We start from the raw sequence: 22,774 nt of genomic DNA on the forward strand, positions 1-22,774 counted from the left end.
TACAGGATTCGTGATACAATAAATTAAACTGTTTACTAATATTAAAGTACACGCAACACCTAGATAAGATGGTGCTTAGTGCCTTATATAAAACATCACGTCACATATACAATGCATAATTCAATTACGCCGACAATCTGGCGAGTCAGATGAACAGAACGCTGTACATACTGTTGTTATTGTTCGTTGCTTAGAGACAGGCGAGTCTTCAGTTCCATCGCCCAGTCGGTAACCGCCCGCCCTACACAACGCCAGCCGTTATCGCGTTCACGTACCTACTACAATATCGCGACTCCCGTACGTTACATTAAATTACATTTTCAACGCTATTTTCATTAGTTAATTGTACAAATATGCAAACCCAACGATGGACCCGCTATCCATTTAATATATCATTATTAGTGTACAATTTTGTGTTTCAAGTTTTGAACGGATTTTATTTCAATGCAGTGTAATGTTACATAGTTTTGAAACTTTCTCGGTTTCTGTTATATTTCCAATGTAATACTTATTTTAAAGTAAAGCTAGATATCTCGATAACAATGGATTTAGTACATCGATTACATTATTTAGTGCTGTCCCAAAAGTCAGATCTTATGACTATGGAGCGTGAACAAAGAATGCGTGTGAGACGCCAGTCGAGCTTCCCTGATGCTAATAAAACGCGCCAGCGACTAGAGCAAGTTTATTTCAACGACGTAAGTTTTTAGACTAACTACAAAAAGACAAAAAAAAAGTTTTCTACTGCAAAAAATATACAATAACAAAACTTTTTTGTATATTTTTTAAGTTCTTAGAAACTTAGTGTAAGCTTTATAATAGGACGATATTTCGATATTTTTTTTTTTTTAAAGGCAGTCCTGTTTTTTTCACGTATTACTGAAACTTTTTGCAATAACAGATAATAACAATCAAATGTTTACGGTAAAACAGTAGTAGGTAACGATTGCTAACACATTATACTAAAAAGTTATGTCTCGTAATAAAAAAACTCAAGGAACGTGGCACATAACCCATTCCATTGTCGTCCATTCTCCGTTGATAAGACACTTTATAGACCTGCTTTTATTTGTTCTTGACACGCATCTTGACCTTTATCTTAAAGCAATTAAGGTGCCCCTTTTTATGTTAATTAAAAGAGCATGTCTTATCTATCTTTCTTTTCATCGTCATTTATTTTCAGCTCAGCATTTCTGTAAATTGTACAGGTTTGTTAAACACACTGCAGTTTTTTCCTATTTTCATTGTCATTGAAGCAAAGTACAGAAGAGAACTCTACTTGTCTGAATTGTTTTAAAATCTTATATAATTTCCAAAAATATGTTTTGCTTTCTACGACAACAATTATCTGTCATATAAAGCGTAGGTAATAATAAAAACATTGACGTGGGTATGATTCCGATTGTATACTTATGTGTTACTTCCTAACTCTGTTTACTTCAGTACCATTTGTATATATAACGTATAAAATGATCATACTTCCCATTACAAAAAGAGGTTTAAGTTATTGAAAGCTTCTTGAAAGATAATAATTAGGTACTTCATTATATGTTTATATGAAATTGAATGAATTTATAAACATATGTGTTTATATGTAGTTATATTATTGCAAATAAAATTTGAAATGTATAAGTTTCGTTAAGCAAGTGCTTAATTAACAAATGCAGACATCATAAATCCTTAGTATAATACGTCGATAAGAATTAATATTTCGATTGGTATAAAATTTAACAGCAAGCTATTTTTAATATAACATTATGTGTATGTCCGTAGAAGAAACAAAAATATTTAATATTAGGTTCATCGTTAAAAATACATGCATATTTCGAAAAAGCTGATGCAGTTTATCTAAAGAATTTACGTGTACGTAAATATTCCAGAGAAATATGAAATATTTCGATGTAGTTTTTCGTTTTCCATTTACAATATTCACATCGAATAAAATTTCGTTAGAATACCATTGGGTGTGATGAATTAATAAATTTTCAGCAATCGAATTTTCATGGAACTGGTATCAAGAGATTATTATTTTAATCAACTGTGTTATTAAAAGTTTCAACGGTTTACCGCTACGAGGTCGCGTGTAGAGTCACCTAGCAAAGTACACCCAGCTCAAGTTTTTGTGACCTCATTGATCATGATTTCTGAAAATTCGTTTGTGTTTAACAATTAATATCGTAATAAAGTAATAAAATATAACATGCAAATGTTTTTACCTTTTTGCGGAAAGGAATATTGGTCACACAAGATGTAATTTAAAATCTCGCTGTTTTATAATAATAAAACGCAATATAGTGCGATACGATTCATCGTACGGGTGAAGGTAACACATGTTTTCTTTCCTTTGAACGGGTTTTTCTTGGAATGAGTCATGATATTCTACAAAGAACAGCTTTTACGTGATCAAGTTTTATGAAACAAACTCGAGGTTTGACAATTGTGACTAAAATATTGAAATGTTCTACAATACCTAGGTACCTACGCCGTACTAAATTGCGACGAATTGACGAGTCACGGTGACGGCACCGCCCCGTGGGGCCATGACCAAACTGTAACTCATTAAAATTACTTATAACAAGCGGCCCAATCCCCTCAAGGTGCAGAGGCCAGAGAGACTTCTTCAGTTTCCGCCCATACAACGATCTCACGAGGCACTCTGAGTTGACCAACTTGCCCTTTCCAGCGTTATTAATTCAAATTGTTTACTAGACCGGCAATGGTCGAAGTTATTCGCATGGCGAGTGTTTGTATCGGTGGAGACCACTTCACGTCAAATCGTCTTGCACTTAATACTAAAGCCATTATTAAAAATAATAATAAACAAGTCATGAGCATCATATTGTAAACAAAAAAACACAAAACTAACTGCTATAAATTTCCAAATAAATTTAGTTTTCATTTAATTGAATCTTATATTATTGGTTAATTTTAATAAATAACTATAAGATTAAAGATACATATCCTACTAAAATTATAAACGAGAAACTTTAAAAATGTTTGGAAGCCTTCTCTCTTCTATTACTCTTTTACGGGTTCACCAACAAAGGATTTTAATACTAAGCAATGATGTACATGATGTACCTAACAGAGTAACACGTAAGTAAACGAAATACTTATTTCCAAAGTTTAGCTAGAAAACAATTTGTTCTGGTATTCGGAACAAGAAAAATCGTATCTAGCTAAACTGATTCATGATCGTGTTCAAATATGCTCAATTACCTTTAATAGTCAAATATGAATGCTGAAAAATTTTTTATACAAAAATACATATAGGAACTATATACATACAAATTTGAAACTACGCATCAATCTAAATACTAATATTTCATTACCCTATACGGTTATAACTATAAGTATACAATTACGAAAATTGTATAATTCAGTCGTGGTTACCGAATGATCACTCCTAATAAAACAAAGACATTTTAAAAAACAATTTATTAAATAAAAATCTTAGATTCCTAAAATATTAATATACGAATAACAACGTATCAAAAGCTTCGAACAAAAATACCGTATGTAAAAATTATTTCATGAAATTGACACGAATGAAAAAGTAAATTAAAAAATATGTCTTTATTTCTCCCGTAGAAGAAATGAAAAGTATCATCCGTTCATGCGCCCGAGGAAAAATAATCGTGATTATTTTAGCTCGGGCACAGTATATTGAATCTCTCGCTGTGTTCAGGATTCTAGAATACTCGTACCTCACTCCAGTTTCAGTTCAAAACCGCACCGTACACTTTTGGCCTGCCTTGTTCCGTTTGCGTTAGAATATTTCTACAAAATGATAGAAAAGGAAAATGCATTGTATTTTAAGACATAAGCATAATCTTTATTAAACCATTTGGGACTTCATTCACAGACCAAAGTCTTTATATGACTAATTAATCTTACATTGAAATCAAATTAAACAAAAGATAGCAACACTCATTACACGCAGGCGGGAAATAAATGTTAATTTAAGTGATCCAAAAACTTCTGCATTGCGAAAGGCATGCAAATTACTTGATTTGCATCGCACAGTTGTGAGATATGGGTAGAAAAAGGGTGATTTTCATCCTTCGAGAACATATTACATACAAGAAACGTACATGCCAATTCTTTTCAGATATGTCGGAATATATTGAAAAAGTTGGCGTAAGATAATTTAATCTTGTAAAGCGCGCAATAGGAATACACTCAAATATTAGGTTTATATAAAAGTAGGAGACGAATATTTATCATAAAATTGTTGAACTTCGATTCCCTAAGAGCTCGCTCTAACCTACTTTTAGGACTTATCTTGTTTAGATCAATTATTAATATTAAATTTGACAAGCAGCCATTGAAGCCTCTTCAGCCTTTTCGTTACGTTTAAATCTCCGTTAAGTATTTCGATTCCTATAAGAAATTCTTTTAAAACAATGAACTTTTTTCATAGCAATTATATATAAATTATACATAACAATGGTAGATATTGTATATATTGACAAGGATTGTAACAGTGTAACAGTGAGTTTAAAACATATATAAAGCATCGGTAGATACGTAATGCCTATTTGATTGCAGTTAATAATATGATATCAAAATACACCTTATTAAAATAATTATAGCTTTTACGTGCAGACTTTGAAGCTCATACATAAACGTATGTATATATTATAATTTTAGGTGTGTTCGTTGATATATTATTGTTTTTTTTTTGTAACATCTACTTGTATTATGTATCTAAAAAATTAAAGTGTATAAAAACGTCACATGTGATGATGGGAGTAGGAATTAAAGATGACATATCCAGACTCCCACTTGACTTTTTTTCTCTGATTTACTATTTTGCTGAAATAATTTAGTGTAACAGTATGTGAAAGATCAATTATTAACTAGACATGACACCGATTTACGTGGAATTTTGTTTTGACCGTCTAGACTCTAGACTACGTCCAGACTAAAATAAGTTAAGTAGGTATGTATCGTCGTTGTGGTGGTTGAAATGTATTCACGCTTTTCCAATAATCCATATAACAAATTAATATATTATTAACAAAAACAAACCGCAGTTTAAGTATATTATTACAGACTTTTTAAATTTTTAGTTTTATAGCATTGAAATGCTTTATAAATGAGAAATTTTGAAAGAATAGAAAAAAATTTTTTCCATTCTTTCAAAATTTCTTATTACAGACTTGTCATAGTTTCTTATTATGTGGTTTTTGGATGTAGCAGCTTTAAAAATATGTATTTTCATTTCGTTAATACGTAATGTTTCAAAATATATAAACATTTCACAACGCAAGCTCAACAAATCTCTTCAGGATTGAGCAAAATTTCTAAAAATGAGTACTTAAAATTCTAAATAGATGAGACGTGGTCGAGACTGTTTTACGAGCAGTAAAATTGTCTCGTCTCAAATTTTATAAAATCTAAAGAATTACACACGACTATCTGATGATATAGCAGGATATTCTTTTGCTTTATTTCATTTTTATATATCTTAGGGCAGCCGAGTTTGTATTAAACTATATGATGTAATTCTGAAAGTAATTGATTACGATTACTTATGAATAAAAAATATTAAACTTTCAGTTCGTTCTGATTTAACATATTATATTGTATGATTCGTTAAACATTAAGTAGCTACCTCATCACACTTCACACTAATATTATGAATGTGAAAGTTTGTTTGTTTGGATGTTGACGTTCGTCAATCATGTTGAAATTACTAAAGGGATTTTGATGAAGGTATACAGACAGGGTATGAGCTGACTTGGGTGATAGGATACTTATTATCCCGATTCAATGCAACCTTCGGATAAAACAGGAATCTTGATATCCGGACGAGCGTCTAGTAGTTGCATAAATAAATTGTATGTTTCACAGCTCAAATAACAATCGTCATTAAAAAGTTAAGTCTTTTTAAAGCACTTTCAGCCGCTTCTAAGTTCTAGGAAATAATAATAATTATCTTGAAAAATGTCACTTTTATAGCGAACAATCAGTCGAGTGGAACTAGTTAAAGTTTTATCACGTTTCCGAGATCACTAGCTATAGGTAGTCGATATAGGCTACAAGTTCAGCGAGAATTCGAAATGGGAGTTGCGTCACATTCCCTCAGTCTTTAGTTAGTCAATGTCAAGAAATCAAATTATTTATTCAGCATTGCTCCTTTTTCCACTTTAGAAAGAAACGACTTTCCAAATTACAATGCACAGATATGGAGCCGATACTGTGATGATTTTAGTTTTTTGAGAACTTATTCAGCCTCTAGCTGGAATATACCACATTTGATATAGAGTTACAGCTTTATTTTCGTTAAATTAATATAACAAGTTGCGTGAATACCAACAACGTAATTTTCCATAATCAATTGAGGTCATGAAACCGCAAGGGATTGACATACTAAGCCTAAATTTCTCAAAATGATAATTAATTTCTCGAAAAGAGTATGTATAATATTTCTATAACTTTTTGATTCCTAATACGACTATATTGTATATTTTATACGTAACAGAGATATGAAGGAACAATGGTTTAGGTTTTTGTATACTCATGATATACTTAAAACGGTGAAGGAAAACATCGTGAGGAAACCGGCATGTCCAAGAATCAAAAGTTCGACGACATATGACATCTGCCAACCCGCACTTGGCCAGCGTGGTGGATTATTGGCCTGAACCCTCATAAGAGGCCTGTGTCCCAGCAGTGGGAACATATATGGTCTGATGATGATGATGATGATATATTTATACGCCAATTATCCCACAACAGTTACATCCATAACATAATATCAGAGAACAATGACTTGATTTTAAATAATAAATATTTTCCGGAATTAAGTTTGAAACTTTACGCTGCAAGTATTTTATACGTGTCAAACATGTCATCGAAGCTTTGCTCCAGTTTTTGTTCCCAATTCATAAATCCTGTTTTTTGTAATTCCCTTTGAGGCATCCGGGGCCATGGTAGATACGTAGCTATGCTGTATTATATAAATGGAATGATAAAATATAATCCATTTTTAAACGTCTTTCTGATACTACAAATGCTTATGTGTATGAAATATTTGTAATTTTTATTTCATTGTGCATCATTTATTATATTCGTGATACATAAATGATATGAAATCGTTAAAATATTTCAAATAAATATTATGATTTCATTATTAGTTGGTGATTAGATCCTAGGAAGACCTTAAGCTGTGTGTATATAATAAATACGCCTATGTTTTTGATCGATGATTGTGAGAAGTGAACATCTGCAATATTATCATAATTATTTATTTGTTCGTCTTCAATTTTACTGTTCTCATGCAAAATTAATTTTGTACGAGTATAACACATAAATCCGAGTTCGGCAGAAATAGTTCAAACTAGACGTAGTTGTGCGTAGGTACCGCACCATAATTTAATAATTGAAATAATCTTCTTTCACAGAGGGAGCTGTTCGCGGCTAAAGCAGATAGCAGTGCACCAGACCGCAAGTTATCATCCTCATCAACCGGCAGCATGAAGAACAAGTGGCTCAAAGCTTTTAGAAGCCTCAAACCCCCTACCGCTCCACCGCCACACGCGGGCCAAGACAAGTAAGCAATCGAACATTTCGTCTACCAAAATTAATTTAACCATTCAACGTCCAACTATATAAAATCTTGCACTATTTTATCAAACTGGATTATCGGATGTCTCACAGAAAAATGCTTAGTCATAATTATCGGGATTGATTGAGTTACGACGCTCGAAGTGCGGTCTCGCCCTCGTCATAACCGCTTGCTGTGGTTTATTTAAATGTCGCTTTGGGTTTGTCAAATATTAGTACTACGTTTTCATCTCTCGCAAACACTATATTGATTTCTAGCTGTGCAGTGACCGAATCGTCACTAGGCTTTATGTGAATATTTAATGATTAAGGTCACATTCTCTCAGTCCCTATGAATACTTTTCGATGTATTTTTATCGGTAAGTATATTAATACCCTAATAATATTTGATTGTTCGGTATTCTCAAAATCTACAAAAAAATTATGATAGACAGAAAATACTTACATTTAATTACTCCATGGTAAGCGGTTTAACTAAGCTATAGGGAATTTATCTTAAGGAGAATTAATCTACCAGGAAATTTGCACAATGCTTATAAACGACACCGTCTGGGCAGTCATAATTATTCAAAATAAATGGAACCTATTATTTCAGAGGATAGAACAAAGGCAGTTCAAAATTTAATTTAAAAGTGCTACCTTAATCTTAAGTATACTTAGATATCAGTTTGAACTACTTCGAATTATAAAATTATAAATATTGAAAATGCTATGAAAGATGCTATGAAACTCTAATGTACCTACATAATTCATGAATTGTCTGCAGTGTATTTCTCTTTATGGTTCAAATAAACTTATTTTTATTATTATTATTATTATTTCTCAAATGTTTAAAAATGGCGTTTAAAGCAATTGAAAAAGGGGAAAAGTTGTATTTATATGTACATATAATTTCAAAATTCAACACTACATTTAGATGTTTTTACAAAATGAAGGCTTTTAAAATAATCTGTGATATTCCTACGTACGTACACAACATGTTACAAAATCATACATATGGCGCCAATATCGAAAAATACTGAATTATATATAATGTCAAATCTTTTTCACCGCTCGCTGTGTATAAAAGATAATGCTGCGTCTGATGTTATCATAACCTAAGTGTGATACCTCATAAACATGACGACAATATAATAATAGATAATATTTTACATGAAAATGATGCTGTGACCACCAACACAGATAATTATTCGATTACACTTTTTTAAATAATAATTAATTTTATTTTTAAGAAAGAATGAAGGTTGCCATCAGAACACACATCACCCTACTACAATGTTTGTAGGACATCAATCTGCCAATTTATATATATATGAACTAACTGCTTATATAAATATATAATTCGAAATAAATATATCTGAATTGTCGTGTAAACTTTAAACTATTTCAAGCTGTCAACCCTGTCATATAAAATTACGCTGTAATTTGAAATCGAGTTCCCTGGATGACCTATATTGGAAATTCAGGCTGGGTGCAGGCTCAAATTAATCGATGCTTTCTATTTGTGAAGAGCAAAGTATTTAACAGTTTACAACGCAGCAATTGATTGCATCCTGACGGGCTTTTAGTAAACAGTTTGCTGATAGGCAATATCGACTCTTAGTCTTAATGGTCCGCAACGCTGGACTGTGATGCTGTCAAGGCATGTTTAATTTCCTCTCGATTCGGAATTTCTGCGAATCCCATATCATTGTAGTTATTTATTAATACATATTTTTTTAAATATTTTGATCTGTTTATCTGTTTAACTGAAAACTTTGTTTAAAAACATTGCAGAAAGTTGTATTTTTTTTCGTAACTAATTGTTTAATAATTAATCATTATATAAAATAAAATATTAAAGTACATGTGTATAATGGTAGGTTATTATTGATGATGTCTTCACTTAACGCGATCTTTCGTGTACCTACTATACTACAAGCTATAATCCGATTACCAACATGGTTAGTCACATACATTCATGTAAATTCGTGCCAAAAATATTGACTTATGTTATGCACCTCGTGTTACAAAAATGTTAGCGGTAGGTCAATAGGACAGCTATGACGCTACGGGTTATAATTCGATTGAAAACCAGGTCGGTCACCTATTAAGCTCCTGTTCGTGACATGAAAAATATGTTAAAACTTTAAGAGTTCGCCTAAGTCTGTAATTAGATTTAACATTACATTTTACTTGTATGGCTTCTTAATTCTCCTCTAATATGGGTTGTTCAGTAGCTAATTGTATGTAATACTCCTGATCATTATTGTACTTATTATATAATTATTAATTTAAATAACACGTATTTACAAAAAATTCAGTTAAAATAACGAGCATATAGATATCAAATATATCATGCCCCTAATTTAAACCATTAATATGAAGCTGAATTTTGTTAGTTTGTTTGAATGCGCTAATCTTTAGATCCATTGGACAAATTTGCACTTTGATCACTAGTGTTTCATAAAAAAATTAACATGAAGATGTTGATAATAATTAAAATAAGAAAATGCTTATGTATAGAATAACAAAGCTAGTTAAGTTGATGCTTGGTTCAAGATCAGTTGGAAACGAGCTTCCATCTATAAAGAAAACATAATGCCAAAAGCTCTGCGAGTGTCGACAAGCGGGCTCTTTAAATTCAGTTTGCAGAATAAGTTAACGAGGTGCTACTGTAGTGTAAATATTTATTCACTCGCAAATAAATATGCACATAATTTTCAATAGGCAACTCATAATAAAATATCGAGTGTCACATTTTTGTTTGGCAAGAAATCGTTGGTGATCGCGAGAACTAGCTCTAATCTAATAGAAATATAAACTGGAAAAATATAGAAGCATTTGTTGTTATTCTATTATATGAACTTATTAAATAGTGTACGACATTTTTCTCTTATTTATTTTAATTTAATTTTAATGAAATGTTATTACATTGTCGTCATGAAAAACATTCAATTACAGATATTATTTAACTCAATTTATAATTACTTGCTTCCATTGTATTTATACATATAAGTGATTATTACTCTATTAATTTAACCTGTCATGTTATAATTCACATGAACAAACCACACAGATTTCATCGTCACATTTATAACACATCTAACAGGACAGGTTAAAAGATTTATATGCGACTAAAATCTCACATATCATGTTCATTGTGATGTTTCTTTCTTCTTGCATCAATAAAGAAAAAATCAAATGTACCACGCGGTGTCTACGGTTATGGCGATGAGGTAAATGTGCCCCGTAGGTGTGCCTGTAACTGACATGATACCACTCCTTCAACCTATTATCGTAACCAACGTATATAACAGCTTACTGAACACGTAAATTCCTCTTGCGCTTGCCTCTACTGCTAACTGCCGCTTTAGTTAATAACGCATGCATTGGCACAATCCTTTTGTACTCACTACACCTTTAGACTAAGGCGTAATAATGCTATGTTAAATATAAGTTCCACATTCCGATATCAATTTGAAGACAGTAATTAAAGAATCGATACGAGAATCAAACGGTTCTTGACTTTGATACCAACAATATAACGCGTGTCAACGTATGTGACACTGAAAATAATAGAATGATAAATGATGCGATTGTTAATGTTTGTATTTCAGTGATAGCAACGTGTTTGCATATGACGTAAACCGTGACCTATCGTTAATGGTCTACTATCCCTTATAATTGTAAAGGGAAAACCTTGAAAAAATTTTTTATTACTACCCCTTCAATTCTATATTCTTCATTACGTTACGAGGGAATTGAGTTTCAAAGAAAGAATAGATATATTTCGTTCTACATTTTATAAATACTGCAAATTTGGCATGTGTGAACTAAATATTATTATATTATTAATGAACGTGTTTACATTATAATATAAACTATAAACTGTTTAGGAGGAATGGAGCCGCCCGCGATATGCGAGGCGGAGACTCGGAAGCGCATAATTTTCAAGAATACACCTACAAGAAAATAACTCCTTGCGATGTTTGCTCACAAGTTCTACGAGGTAAGTTACTGTAACTAAACATAAATACACGCGAATACATCGAAGTTAAATACAAGAAATGTAATGTTTCATGTGTATAATATGTACCTTGTTATATTCTTGGCTATTAACTTATCATGCCTTAGAAATGCGTGTTGGTAAGGTAGGGGTGAAAAACTCACCCTAGATTTATAAGTACACTTCGTTAATTATGTAAGTCGATATATAGTCGATCTATATATAGAGAAAGTATACATCATTAGGCCGTTGCGTGATTGTAGGTTAATAACAATACGACGAAACTAAACGTTACAAATTATGATTCATTTTCGATGTTAAATATAAATAGCAATTTTCTAACGTGTGCCAGTATTTTTCGTTTATTTGTTTTTAACTTCATTAATGTATTCGTGACGTAATGAAGTTGTATTAAGGTTTCCATATAAAATTAACCATAAAATGTTTAATTAATTTGAGATTAAGAAACCTGATAATTTACGTTTTGTTAATCGAAATGACTCGACACTTTCGTTTATGCAACTTTAAGTAACCAAAATGTAGAACTCCAAAACTATGTGCCTCATTTGGCCTAATTTGTAAAATGAGATTTTGTCATATCAATAGAAATAACTTTGTAACTGGGTTCTAGTTAACGACAGTCGCCTTTGTATTTTGAAATATTACTGGAAAAGCTCAAATAAAAACATGGATGCTTAAGCTGTAATTAAATCATCCATTAAAGTTACCGTCGCTTGAGGTTACACGTCAGTAATTAATGCTGCTTTTCCTTTTAGAAGAATTTTTTGCTGATAAATAGCAAGTATTCAAGAAATAAACAAAAAACAAATCACGCATAGCAACACTGGCTAATTAAAAATAAATTATAAACAAGTTACTTTAAGTTATTCATTTTCTTTCCTAAGAGTGTAAAAAAACACAAATAACTTGAAACATCTAACGGTTTAGCGATATGCCGATAAATAATTTCGAAAATGCCATATTCCGCCTCACGATCGATTTATCCTAATCTTTTCAATTGTCTATTTTTTTATTACACAGGTCACACTCGACAAGGTCTGCGATGCCGTATGTGCAAGATGAACGTGCACACAGACTGCATGCCACAGGTCGGCAAATGCCAAACCAAGTCGCGTCTCCTCCGCCGCCAGAAAAGCACTTCAGAAATCGAAGCCCATCGAGTCCAAGAGCCTGGATATGATGAAGAAAGTAAGTCATACCACAGTAACACAGTCTAATACGTTTAATAATGAAAGGTACAACGGACACTTCATCCGACGAATACAAACAACATTCCATGGCTTTATCTATGAATGTTAAAATATTCTGTAAATACTTTTTATTTTAATGGTACAGAATCTACAAAGCAAATTATTTGCAACACATGTACATTTTATTTTTATTAATTTTAAAACTTATTTGAAATAGTAACATATTTATTGAAATTGTAATATAAGGATGCTTTGAACCTTTTACTTTCAGGAATAATCCAAATTTAATTTGAACAGGACATGGGAGCGGATAGGCCGTTTTATTTTTATTTGTTTATTTTACCGTGGATAGCGAACACTTCGAACAACCTGACACACTCACAAGCTTGCATTTACCTACACAAGCAGAGCTCACGCATAACAAACATTAACATAATATTCGGATGCTATTTGCATTGTCCAGGCTCGGAGGCCAGGTGGCTGAGAGGACCAAGACTTGCCAAGATGTGTTTCAAACGATCAGTCGAGTTTAATGACTATGATAGCTACTATGAGGAGGGTATGCATTGAGTTAGTCAGGAGTGATCCCTAGTTCCCCGAGCTTATTTGAACTAATACTATTCTAGGGAAGCGTGCCGATCGTAAAACATTCCACAGCAATATTTCACTACTAACATGCCCCTCAGATCGCCGGGTGTGCGACATGAACAATTCATGCTCGTTCACAACGATTTAGAATCCCGGTCGGTTTAACAAATAATTGTTTTTCAAAAAGTGTCGATGGTAGCAGTACTTTAATCAGACTTTCATAAACCAAACAAAGCGACCGCAATAAATTTGAAAAATGAATTTTGGTAGTCAAGAATTATTTTATATTTCGCACCCGGCGAATTATTTGAATAGGGTACATCTCGCGATGATCGCGTAGATCGCATTTGTAATCGGATTTGATACTAACACGCTCGATGCTTAGAGGAGGAAGTGGATCAGACGTATCAAGTACTGAAGCGCGCCAACGAAATAGCGAAGCCGGGTGGGGGAGGGCCGGTAGTTCGCGTATCGGCCCCAGAAGAGCCTCCGCCGGCGCGCTCCCCGGCGCGCCCCTCCACTGGCTTGGCTGTGGCGCCTCAACAAATCTCCTCCAGCTCAGGTCTGGCGCCGCACCCGGTCTCGTTCTTGGGCGCGTAACATAACCTCACGGTGCAAACTTGCGGCGAACGTTGTGTATGCACGGAACTTTTGGCTGGTAGAGAGCTGAGCTTGAGCGATGAACGGCAGTCGTGAGAAAGCCTGTTTCGAATCGTTAGTATGCTTGCTTAATGAGAGCGACGTTCGGCGGATGTTTGTACTTGGATCTTACGTTACGCTCTCGTCGTTCGCTTCTCCGCTCGATCGCGTAGGCCGCCGACCGTCGCCCGGCGTCACCGGGCGACCGCCGGCCGGCAGCTTCATTTAACACTCGTTTTCAGTAGTGTCGAATTTTTTGCACGCCTTCCGTAAGTCGCGGGCGCAGGGCGGGGGCGGGGTGCGGTCGTACTCAGTGCTACTTGTCGGTAGGCGCGGCCTCAAGGACAGACGGCGGCATTCGGAGGCGGCTCTTCGCCGGTGTCAAGAGTTTGTCCATGTGGGGGTCGAAGTCACGTCGGGGCTCTCCACAGCATCGGTCCATTTCTCTACCGGAAAGTACGCGCCCACGGCTGCCGTAGCGCAACGCTGTTTCACTGCCTTTGAGCTTTGTCCGTCCCGTCTTCTGGTTCACGGCGTCTCAGTTTATTTGTGCGATTCATTTCGATGTTTTTGTTTTATTTTTAGTTTGTTTTGCGATGACTGTGTTTAGTTTAGACTTAGGTAAATAGTAACTGTAACAAAAATATTCATAGTTGCTTGCTGCCATATTCCCAATGTGAAATCCCAAATCAATCGACTATTGTCTGTTCTATATTTGTTCTGTTATTTTTATTTATTTATTTTTTACTTATTTTTTGTTCTGTTTGCACCTTTTCCTTGCAGAATCAGAAGAAACTACAACGCGACCTTTCGGACAACCGTTATGTATCACAAATGAAAACGGCGATCCCCCGCCTTCGATCCTAAAGCCCACGGCCAGCGTTCGCAAGAAAATATGAAGTGTTACAAGTGATCCCATGATAATGAGGTCATTTCAACAATCATACAAGCAAACCCTCCCGGCCTGGGCTTTCCGTAATGGCCATCTCTCGATGTCCTATAACTATAGCACCCGAAACGCCCCGCGTTCTGTGATATGTATAATATTATTATTGTTACAATAAAAAATGAAATCGATGTAGCTGCTTTATTTTTTCTGGAGCCTTCACTAATTGCACATCGAATATCAAAAATACGAGCGTTTATATTCCTTCGACCGCAAAGTAAGTGGTGCATGGCTTGGCGGGTGACAAATTGGCATGCGTCTTCCGGCAACATGTATATATATATATCACATGTCGGCTCTATAATCTCTGAAGCACTAAATGCAATCTGTTGTTTTCGATTTACTTAATCTATCTGAATCACACTGAACTGTTGTGCCACTAACACACTTCTTATTTCGAAACGAATTTACAGTTTGAGTTTGTGTTTTTTTCTTATATTTTGTGCTTTCGCTCTACTAACTATTCTTCGATGCCATCGTAAGTAACAGTTTGCAGGTTGACAGTAAATAGGTGGACACGTATGCCAAATATTTATTAATAGACCCGATCCTGTTTACTTTGTCCATACAGGTTCGATGAAGAACTCGAAGAGTGCCCAAATGTTAAGGCAAGCAGACCGCACCAGTCCCTTACCTGGTATAAACTGTAACACGTACCTAATGATCCCTAGTAGATAAATGTTTTGAAAATATTATTTTTGAGCAGTGAATTAATTTTCTTCTCGCCCGAGAACACACTACTGTCGGCGAGTTGCATTTATCGAGTATTAAATACATCATGTATATTCGAATTGTCACTGAACATCCATTTGATATCACTGACATGCGTAGATTTTGATATAACAATAAGGTAGGTTTTCTTGGACAACTTTTTACTTTTTGTCTTGATTTATGTGTATGGTATGTCCTGTAAATAAAAATTTTATTCTTATAATTTTGTTGCATTGCTTCGCTTTTGCAATTTACTGTACGTAATTATTGAATGTTACAATTGACTTAATTTAAGAACTAATTTAAAAGGAGAACTTTTTGAAAATTAAAAGTTAACAATTAAATACATTAATTGCGTTAAAATCACTAACGTAGAATGATTTTCGAAAGGTTCTACCAAATAATAATATTTCAATCAAAGTTCATAACCAATCATTATTCACTATTAACCATTGACATTTTACAACGTTGGGCTAATCAAAGTAACTTGATATATTTTACCAATTAAATAGACTTCCATATTTACTCGTTAACATTGCCTATCAGTTGACATTTATAGACAACCAATTCATAATGGCAATTGCAAATCATTATAGTGAACGGTAAAATCTAACGCTTATGCTCATATTGAGTAACTGTTATAGCACCACATTCACCGCGACGCCAAAAGTTGAATCTTAGGATGAAGAGCCTTTCTTTGGATTCGCCGGAGTGCGGAGACCTGAGGCGACGACCTGCCAGAGACCAGCCCTCGCAGGGCAGCAGAGTTCTATGTACGATCCTTTCAAATAAAACGGGTCCAAAAAACTTGACTACCCTTACTTTTTTTAACTTATGCATCCACGGCCGTAAACATTACAATCCCTACTTTATGTTCCCCGATCGCGTTCAGAACTTTCAACGGGACACTATTAAAATTCTTGAAGAAGTTACGGTCTTGGATCCAAAAGACATTTAATTGCTTGCGACACATTCTTGTAAACTTCCAGAATTGTTTAGCTGATAAACAGCAATAATAAATGTTTAACTTTACTATGCACATCTCGATACAATTTTACACAAAAGGAATGAAATCTTCCTATTATTTTCGGAATTGCAACTATAATTTACTAGTATTTATCGCAACATGACGCTGGCATCGTTTCAGTGGTCCTCTAAACCTATTTTATGTGGACCATTATTCGAGGAACTGCACGTACAATGAACTCTACATAGCATACTTTAATCACGCACAGTCTAAACGCTAATGAATGAAATGGTTTAATTTAAAACTCAAGTCGGTTTTTTGGACACCAATGTTTTCTATATTCCGATGCGATGTCGTGTTAGCACAATCGATGTAATTCCTAAAAGATTTCCCTCCGGCTTAGCTTGTGTATGTAATATAGGATATCTACTGTTTTATTTTCCTGTCTAGCCAATCTAAATGTGGTGTGCTTTCGTCGTTGTATATGACTTAAATCCTTTTTGGTGTTCTCGTAAACTTTTATCAAACGGTAACATAATACGCAAAGCGTGTTTGGAATCCTGCAATGCGACAACGGTTGTAAGTTTTATCCCGTTTTATTTAAAATTCAATTCTTTTGCATGTTTTAATTTATGTTTATTTCTTTTTTAGATAACCACAAAGAGAATTGCATGAGATATGGTTCCTTGAGAATAAGCAACAACACTGTATATAATTATTCGCAATCATGTACGTCTCATTCTTGTAGTTGGCTTATCGGATTGAAATGCGATATTATTTCTACTTTAATTGTATCGAAATAATTCCCGTTTCATTCCGGCAAATAATTTCATGCAATGTTCGTCTCAATAATTGACCTCTAAACACAAACAAAGGGCAGACTAAAATACAGTCGCGGTACAATTCATTGGAAAATAATTAGCCACTTTATCAATATATTGATACGAAACATTGTTGGCTGAATGCTCAATCTATAGATAAGTAATTGTAATATACGTGTTTTATTACGATCATAACAACGATGGAAGCTCTTTTAAAGCTTTAATGAAACTTATGCAAACATAAGTCCTTCAATTTAAATTACACATATTCGAGGAAGATTCTAAACGGTTCATATTTGGTTTTTTTTTTTAATATATGTAGCAGTCTAAATAATTCAGAATTAATGTTAGTGTACTCAAAAGTAATTGGGTTATAATAATTAATGAAGAGGACTGATAGAAGTTCTTAAAAACATTTAACTTGTTCAGTTCAATCGATGACCTTGCTGGTGTCTAGATTCTGACTATTGGCGTAAGTACGTAGACCTTTGACTTGCGCAGTACACACTTTTGAGAGAGAATAACAATTTTGTACTTAATTAAAATTGAAATAATACTGAAACAACGTTATCAGTATAATAACAAATAAATTGAATAAGAAACATTAGATGCAGATGATAAATACTTTTAATGATCATAAGTATACGATGAACTGATAACTGTAGAATTATAATCTTAATATTTGCTTCATAGCAATACGTTAACTACTACTGTGTGGTGTGAATAAAAAAAAATCACATTACATAAGCAACAATAAATTATATATCATGCCAAAAAAAACTCTCCGTCTTCACGTTGTCATTCCCCTAATAGCATATTAAGTATATCTTCATTGTCATTTTAATTGATATATACAGACTAAACGAACATACCAGGAAGCTATTAAACCGGTCCCTAATCGTTTACATCAAATTCCCAGAGCCTTAATTTTTATAATATTGTTTCGTGAAGCCAAATCAAGATTCCTTTCCTAATTTACATTATACAATATACATATAGCTCCATCGTCACCGGTGCATAGCCGACGTCTTCTCAGCACTCGAGGCATTCGCATGAGCAGCGTGGAGCTGCCAGACGAGCCAGACAAGAGTCTGTCCTCGAACAGCGCCAGCCCATGCCCCTCGCCCGTCAAGCAGCCGACGGTTTGTTATTAATATATTCGTTATTGTAGCATTTTTTCATAGCGGGCAACTGAGCTGGTGGTTCGCCTGATGGTAAGTGATTATCACCGCCCATGAACATTCGCAGAGGAATTCCTCTGCGAATTTGTTGCTCGCTCGCTCGTATGGATAGGGATAAGGATAGAATGTCTGACTGAAATATGGAATTGACTGGGAAGGATGTGAAAAAGATAACGGGCATCCGGTATATAATTGCGATCTGTAATAGCTGTAGCTGTGCAACTATTTGAGATAGGTTTTCTTAAACTTTTAGTGAGCAATTTTAATTACAATTTTTTTCATATAAAGTTTATTAGGGTCCTTATCTTTTTCTTTATTGTATAACAATGACAATCACACTGTAATGTTATTACAGTTTCTATTGTATTTGATGCATACTCAACAGAATTCCCGCAATAGCTTTGTAAATAATGAAGAAATTTCAACTTCTTAACTTAAACACCGTTACCTTAATTTGCAAAAAATAATTCGTTGAAGTTCACGTATCTTTTGGCTACGATATTTAACTTTGTTTTAGCAAATTTGTCCAAAAAAGGTATTATATTTTCCACACTTAGTTCGCTATTTGAAGAAAATCGATTAACGTCTCAATATAACTATATATAATGCATATCTACGAGAAATCTGTCACTTTATAGAAACACCAGCGTCTCCTCCCCACAAACCTGTATGTGATCCTCTACAACTTCAAGTCCCGTCACGCTGATGAGCTCGACCTGAAAGCTGGATACAAAGTGACTGTCATTGACACATCCGACCCGGATTGGTGGAAGGGGAAATGCCTTGGAAAAGTGGGATACTTTCCATCCAAGTACTGCACTAAGCTGCAAGCTGGAGAACGACCATTGCAAGTCACACATAACCTACAGGTGAGCAATACCGAGTGATAATTCTTCTTTATATAAGCGAAGGTTAGAATCGATTAGAGTTTAAAGTAATTTATACATTTTACATGAATAAAAAAGTTTTCAGTTTGATGATGAGTGATATATATTATAATTAAAAGTACTTATAAATCTGCATGACATCAAGCATTTTTTTATCGCGTATTACACTTGTTAAAAACATTGATATGGGGATTAATTATTCTAACCGTTGCGGATACTTTCAATATTTTCTTTTTAATTATTTACATTTTGATTATTTTCAAACGAAAGTAAGTACCTTGAACGATTTTCAAACAAAGAAATAAATTATTCAATCCCACTTCATTTACATTTTGTATTCTAAATAATTCATAACAAACCACGATTTTTAGAGATGCATAAAAAATCTTATTACTTTGCCAAATCCAATTAGAGGATGAAGAAGACTTGATCTCGATTCCAGTAAAATTGATTCTCGTTGACTGCGGCAAACTGCAGAGAATTATTATAGAAAATCCATATATTTACCTTCGGCCTTTTAAAATAATAAAGAACTCTTTATACCACTTTACAAATCATAATAATGATTGCTGGATATGTATAATCATGGAGAATACGAAGAAAGCAAAAACAGACAACATATTTTGATATATTTAAAGTGGCATATCTACTATTTTATTTATAAAGAACCATCGCAAAAGCCGAGGCAAAGAAAGCCGGGGGTATATATTCATGATAATATATATTCATATATTTATAATACCCTATGACCTAAGAATTATTTATCACACCTTTTACGCCGCCGTAGACTTTTCAGAATATTTCATGCAAAATAAATTCATATGAGAGGTGCGAGAAACCTTTTTTATAATTATATAAGTGTATTTATTCATATTCATATACATTTTAAACAGTAATTAATGAATTATAACATAATATCGCTATACTAAAATGATTATATTCTCAAGTTAAGCGCCGGGGAAGGTATCAGACTCCCACACAAGATCGGCACTAAATAATAACACGTGAATGCCAGTAAGTTTTCTAAGAGTGGGGGAGCCGGAGACTCGTATCTATATCCCATATCCATTATCGTTGATATCGATCCAATATAAATATAGTAATATACAATTATATAAGCAAATGTTAATGGGCGGTCGTGGATGAAATGATTTACGTTTAATATAGTGTATAATAGATGGTTATATATATTTTTTATATATACACTAGTAGTATAAAGAGGAAACTTTTGTATTTTTTGTATGTTTGAAATGTTTTCACGCAAAAACCACTGGACCGATTTTAAAATTTTTTACACCATTAGAACACTGCGACATCAATGAGTGACATAGACTATATATGTAACACAGGCGAAGCTGGAGTGAACATCTAGTAATAGATATGTAGGTACAATCACGAGTATTCGTTTTATATCAAACATTTTAGATTGTAGTCAATAGTTAATAGTACTCAAGGTCAATACCACAGTTACTGTTCCTAGAAAGAAATGACTAAAAAACTATTGCAATAAGCAATAGTGACTCAGACGGTAATCGAAAATAAGCCACTGGAATAAAAAGTTATCAACACCGCCTGCCAACATCCGTTTATTTTCTATAGCTTTGTTAAGAATTTTCCACTCTCATATCTAAAGCTTTCCATTGGATTATGATAATATTTACGTGGGACGAACATAAACGAGTTTATTAATTCCGAAATAATAATATGCCCTACTAACATTATAAATTGCGAAAGTAACTCTGTCTGTCTCTTCTTAACGCTTAATCACTAAGCCGATTTAGATGAAATTTGGTACATAGTTTAAATCCGAGGAAAGACATAGGAAAGTTTTTATCCTGGTTATCCTACGGGAACGGGAACTGTAGAACTTGGACTGTCCATTTTTCTTTGGATGACGTAGACGGATACGCAAGTGAAAAGCTAGTATCAAATAAAACACATTTTTTACAACAATAGGCTTTATTTTTGCTGATTTTCTGGTATTACATTCTTGTGTAATGCTGTCTTATCGTAAGATATTGACACTTGCGATCCCATTGAAGGAAATTTTGTGATTTACAGTGACGTAAAAATAGGTGCTGGAATTTTGTGTTAATAAGAACAAACGTGGAAATTTTTACCGATTTTTTTCAAATGCTTATGTAAGCTGGAGCAGATATCTTTAACGAAAATCTTAAAATTATATGGAATTAAATAAAGTAATAAATATAACAGAAAAATACACCAAACCTGTTGATACAAAACCTACTCATTTATTTTACGGTAATAGACAGTATTTCAATAAACTTTTTCAAATAACATTATATCAAGGGTTTTTTTTTATTCAATCTCAAATACCATAAACATTGTGTTTGGTCAATCGAATATTCAATCAATTAATCAAAAACTCTTTATTGTGCACCTTTACAAGAAGAGTAAAAAACAGGATATAAATAAAAACATAATATTAACATGAAGAGCACAACAGGCGGTCTTATCGCTTAAGCAGCGATCTCTTCCAGACAACCTGGTGGACAAGGAAAACGCAGGGTATACTAATGTAAAAGGGAGGCGCAATAATAACAGAGTTTATAAGAATAGAACGTATAATAAAAAGAAAAATATACCAAAATTAATAACAATGCATACATAGATACATACATAAATATATAAAATATAAATAATACATACACATACATATATAATATATAACATATACATATTTAAACATACACACATACATACAGGTAACACACACGGACACAGCTTAACTAAATTGACAGATAAAATTGCTTCAGTAGGTTTTTGTTTTGTTAGAATCTTACTATATAAAAATAAGTCGGGTTTTCCTTCCTGACGCTATAACTCCAGAACGCACGAACCGATTTCCACGGGTTTGCATTCGTTGGAAAGGTCTCGGGCTCCGTGAAGTTTATAACAAAGAAAATTGGCGTAACGGAGTTCGCCGGGCTTGCTAGTTAGTTTATAAAAATTTTATCCGTACCTTCCATGTCTGCTTAACTGACATGTATGTCAAAAGCATAAAAGAATGAAAATTTCTATAGTTATTTTTAGAACAATCGTTTTTCATGCGTTTTTTTATCTAATGATAGGACCCCAAAATTTTCTATCTCCGTCTTCGTGTGTGTCGTCCCTATGGATGTCAAAATGTATTCATATAAATTCTTTTCGGTATAAGGTAAGTTACATTCATATCAGTTTATGACATGTTTACAATAATATGAAATTATTAACTGGACCGTGGACGTCTGTGACGAGGT

General features: G+C 33.6%; 1 protein-coding gene across 7 annotated transcripts in view; it reads left to right on the forward strand.

Moving 5' to 3' along the window:
- The window catches only part of LOC119831091, an 86,928-nt gene that overhangs the window by 59,696 nt on the left and 4,458 nt on the right, over positions 1-22,774 (forward strand). The window contains exons 11-19 of one of the 7 annotated variants that reach the window (XM_038354342.1): positions 7,413-7,561; positions 10,749-10,793; positions 11,454-11,566; positions 12,605-12,772; positions 15,519-15,584; positions 16,303-16,431; positions 17,277-17,354; positions 18,446-18,588; positions 19,266-19,496. In XM_038354342.1, coding sequence (XP_038210270.1) covers positions 7,413-7,561; positions 10,749-10,793; positions 11,454-11,566; positions 12,605-12,772; positions 15,519-15,584; positions 16,303-16,431; positions 17,277-17,354; positions 18,446-18,588; positions 19,266-19,496 — 1,122 coding nt within the window. Of the gene's footprint in view, positions 1-7,412; positions 7,562-10,748; positions 10,794-11,453; positions 11,567-12,604; positions 12,773-13,747; positions 13,925-15,518; positions 15,585-16,302; positions 16,432-17,276; positions 17,355-18,445; positions 18,589-19,265; positions 19,497-22,774 lie in introns of all 7 variants that reach the window. The other 6 variants (XM_038354339.1, XM_038354341.1, XM_038354343.1 and 3 more) reach the window with 6 other exon arrangements.

The sequence above is a fragment of the Zerene cesonia genome, chromosome 13 (genome assembly GCF_012273895.1).
Source record: "Zerene cesonia ecotype Mississippi chromosome 13, Zerene_cesonia_1.1, whole genome shotgun sequence".
NCBI lineage: Eukaryota > Metazoa > Arthropoda > Insecta > Lepidoptera > Pieridae > Zerene > Zerene cesonia.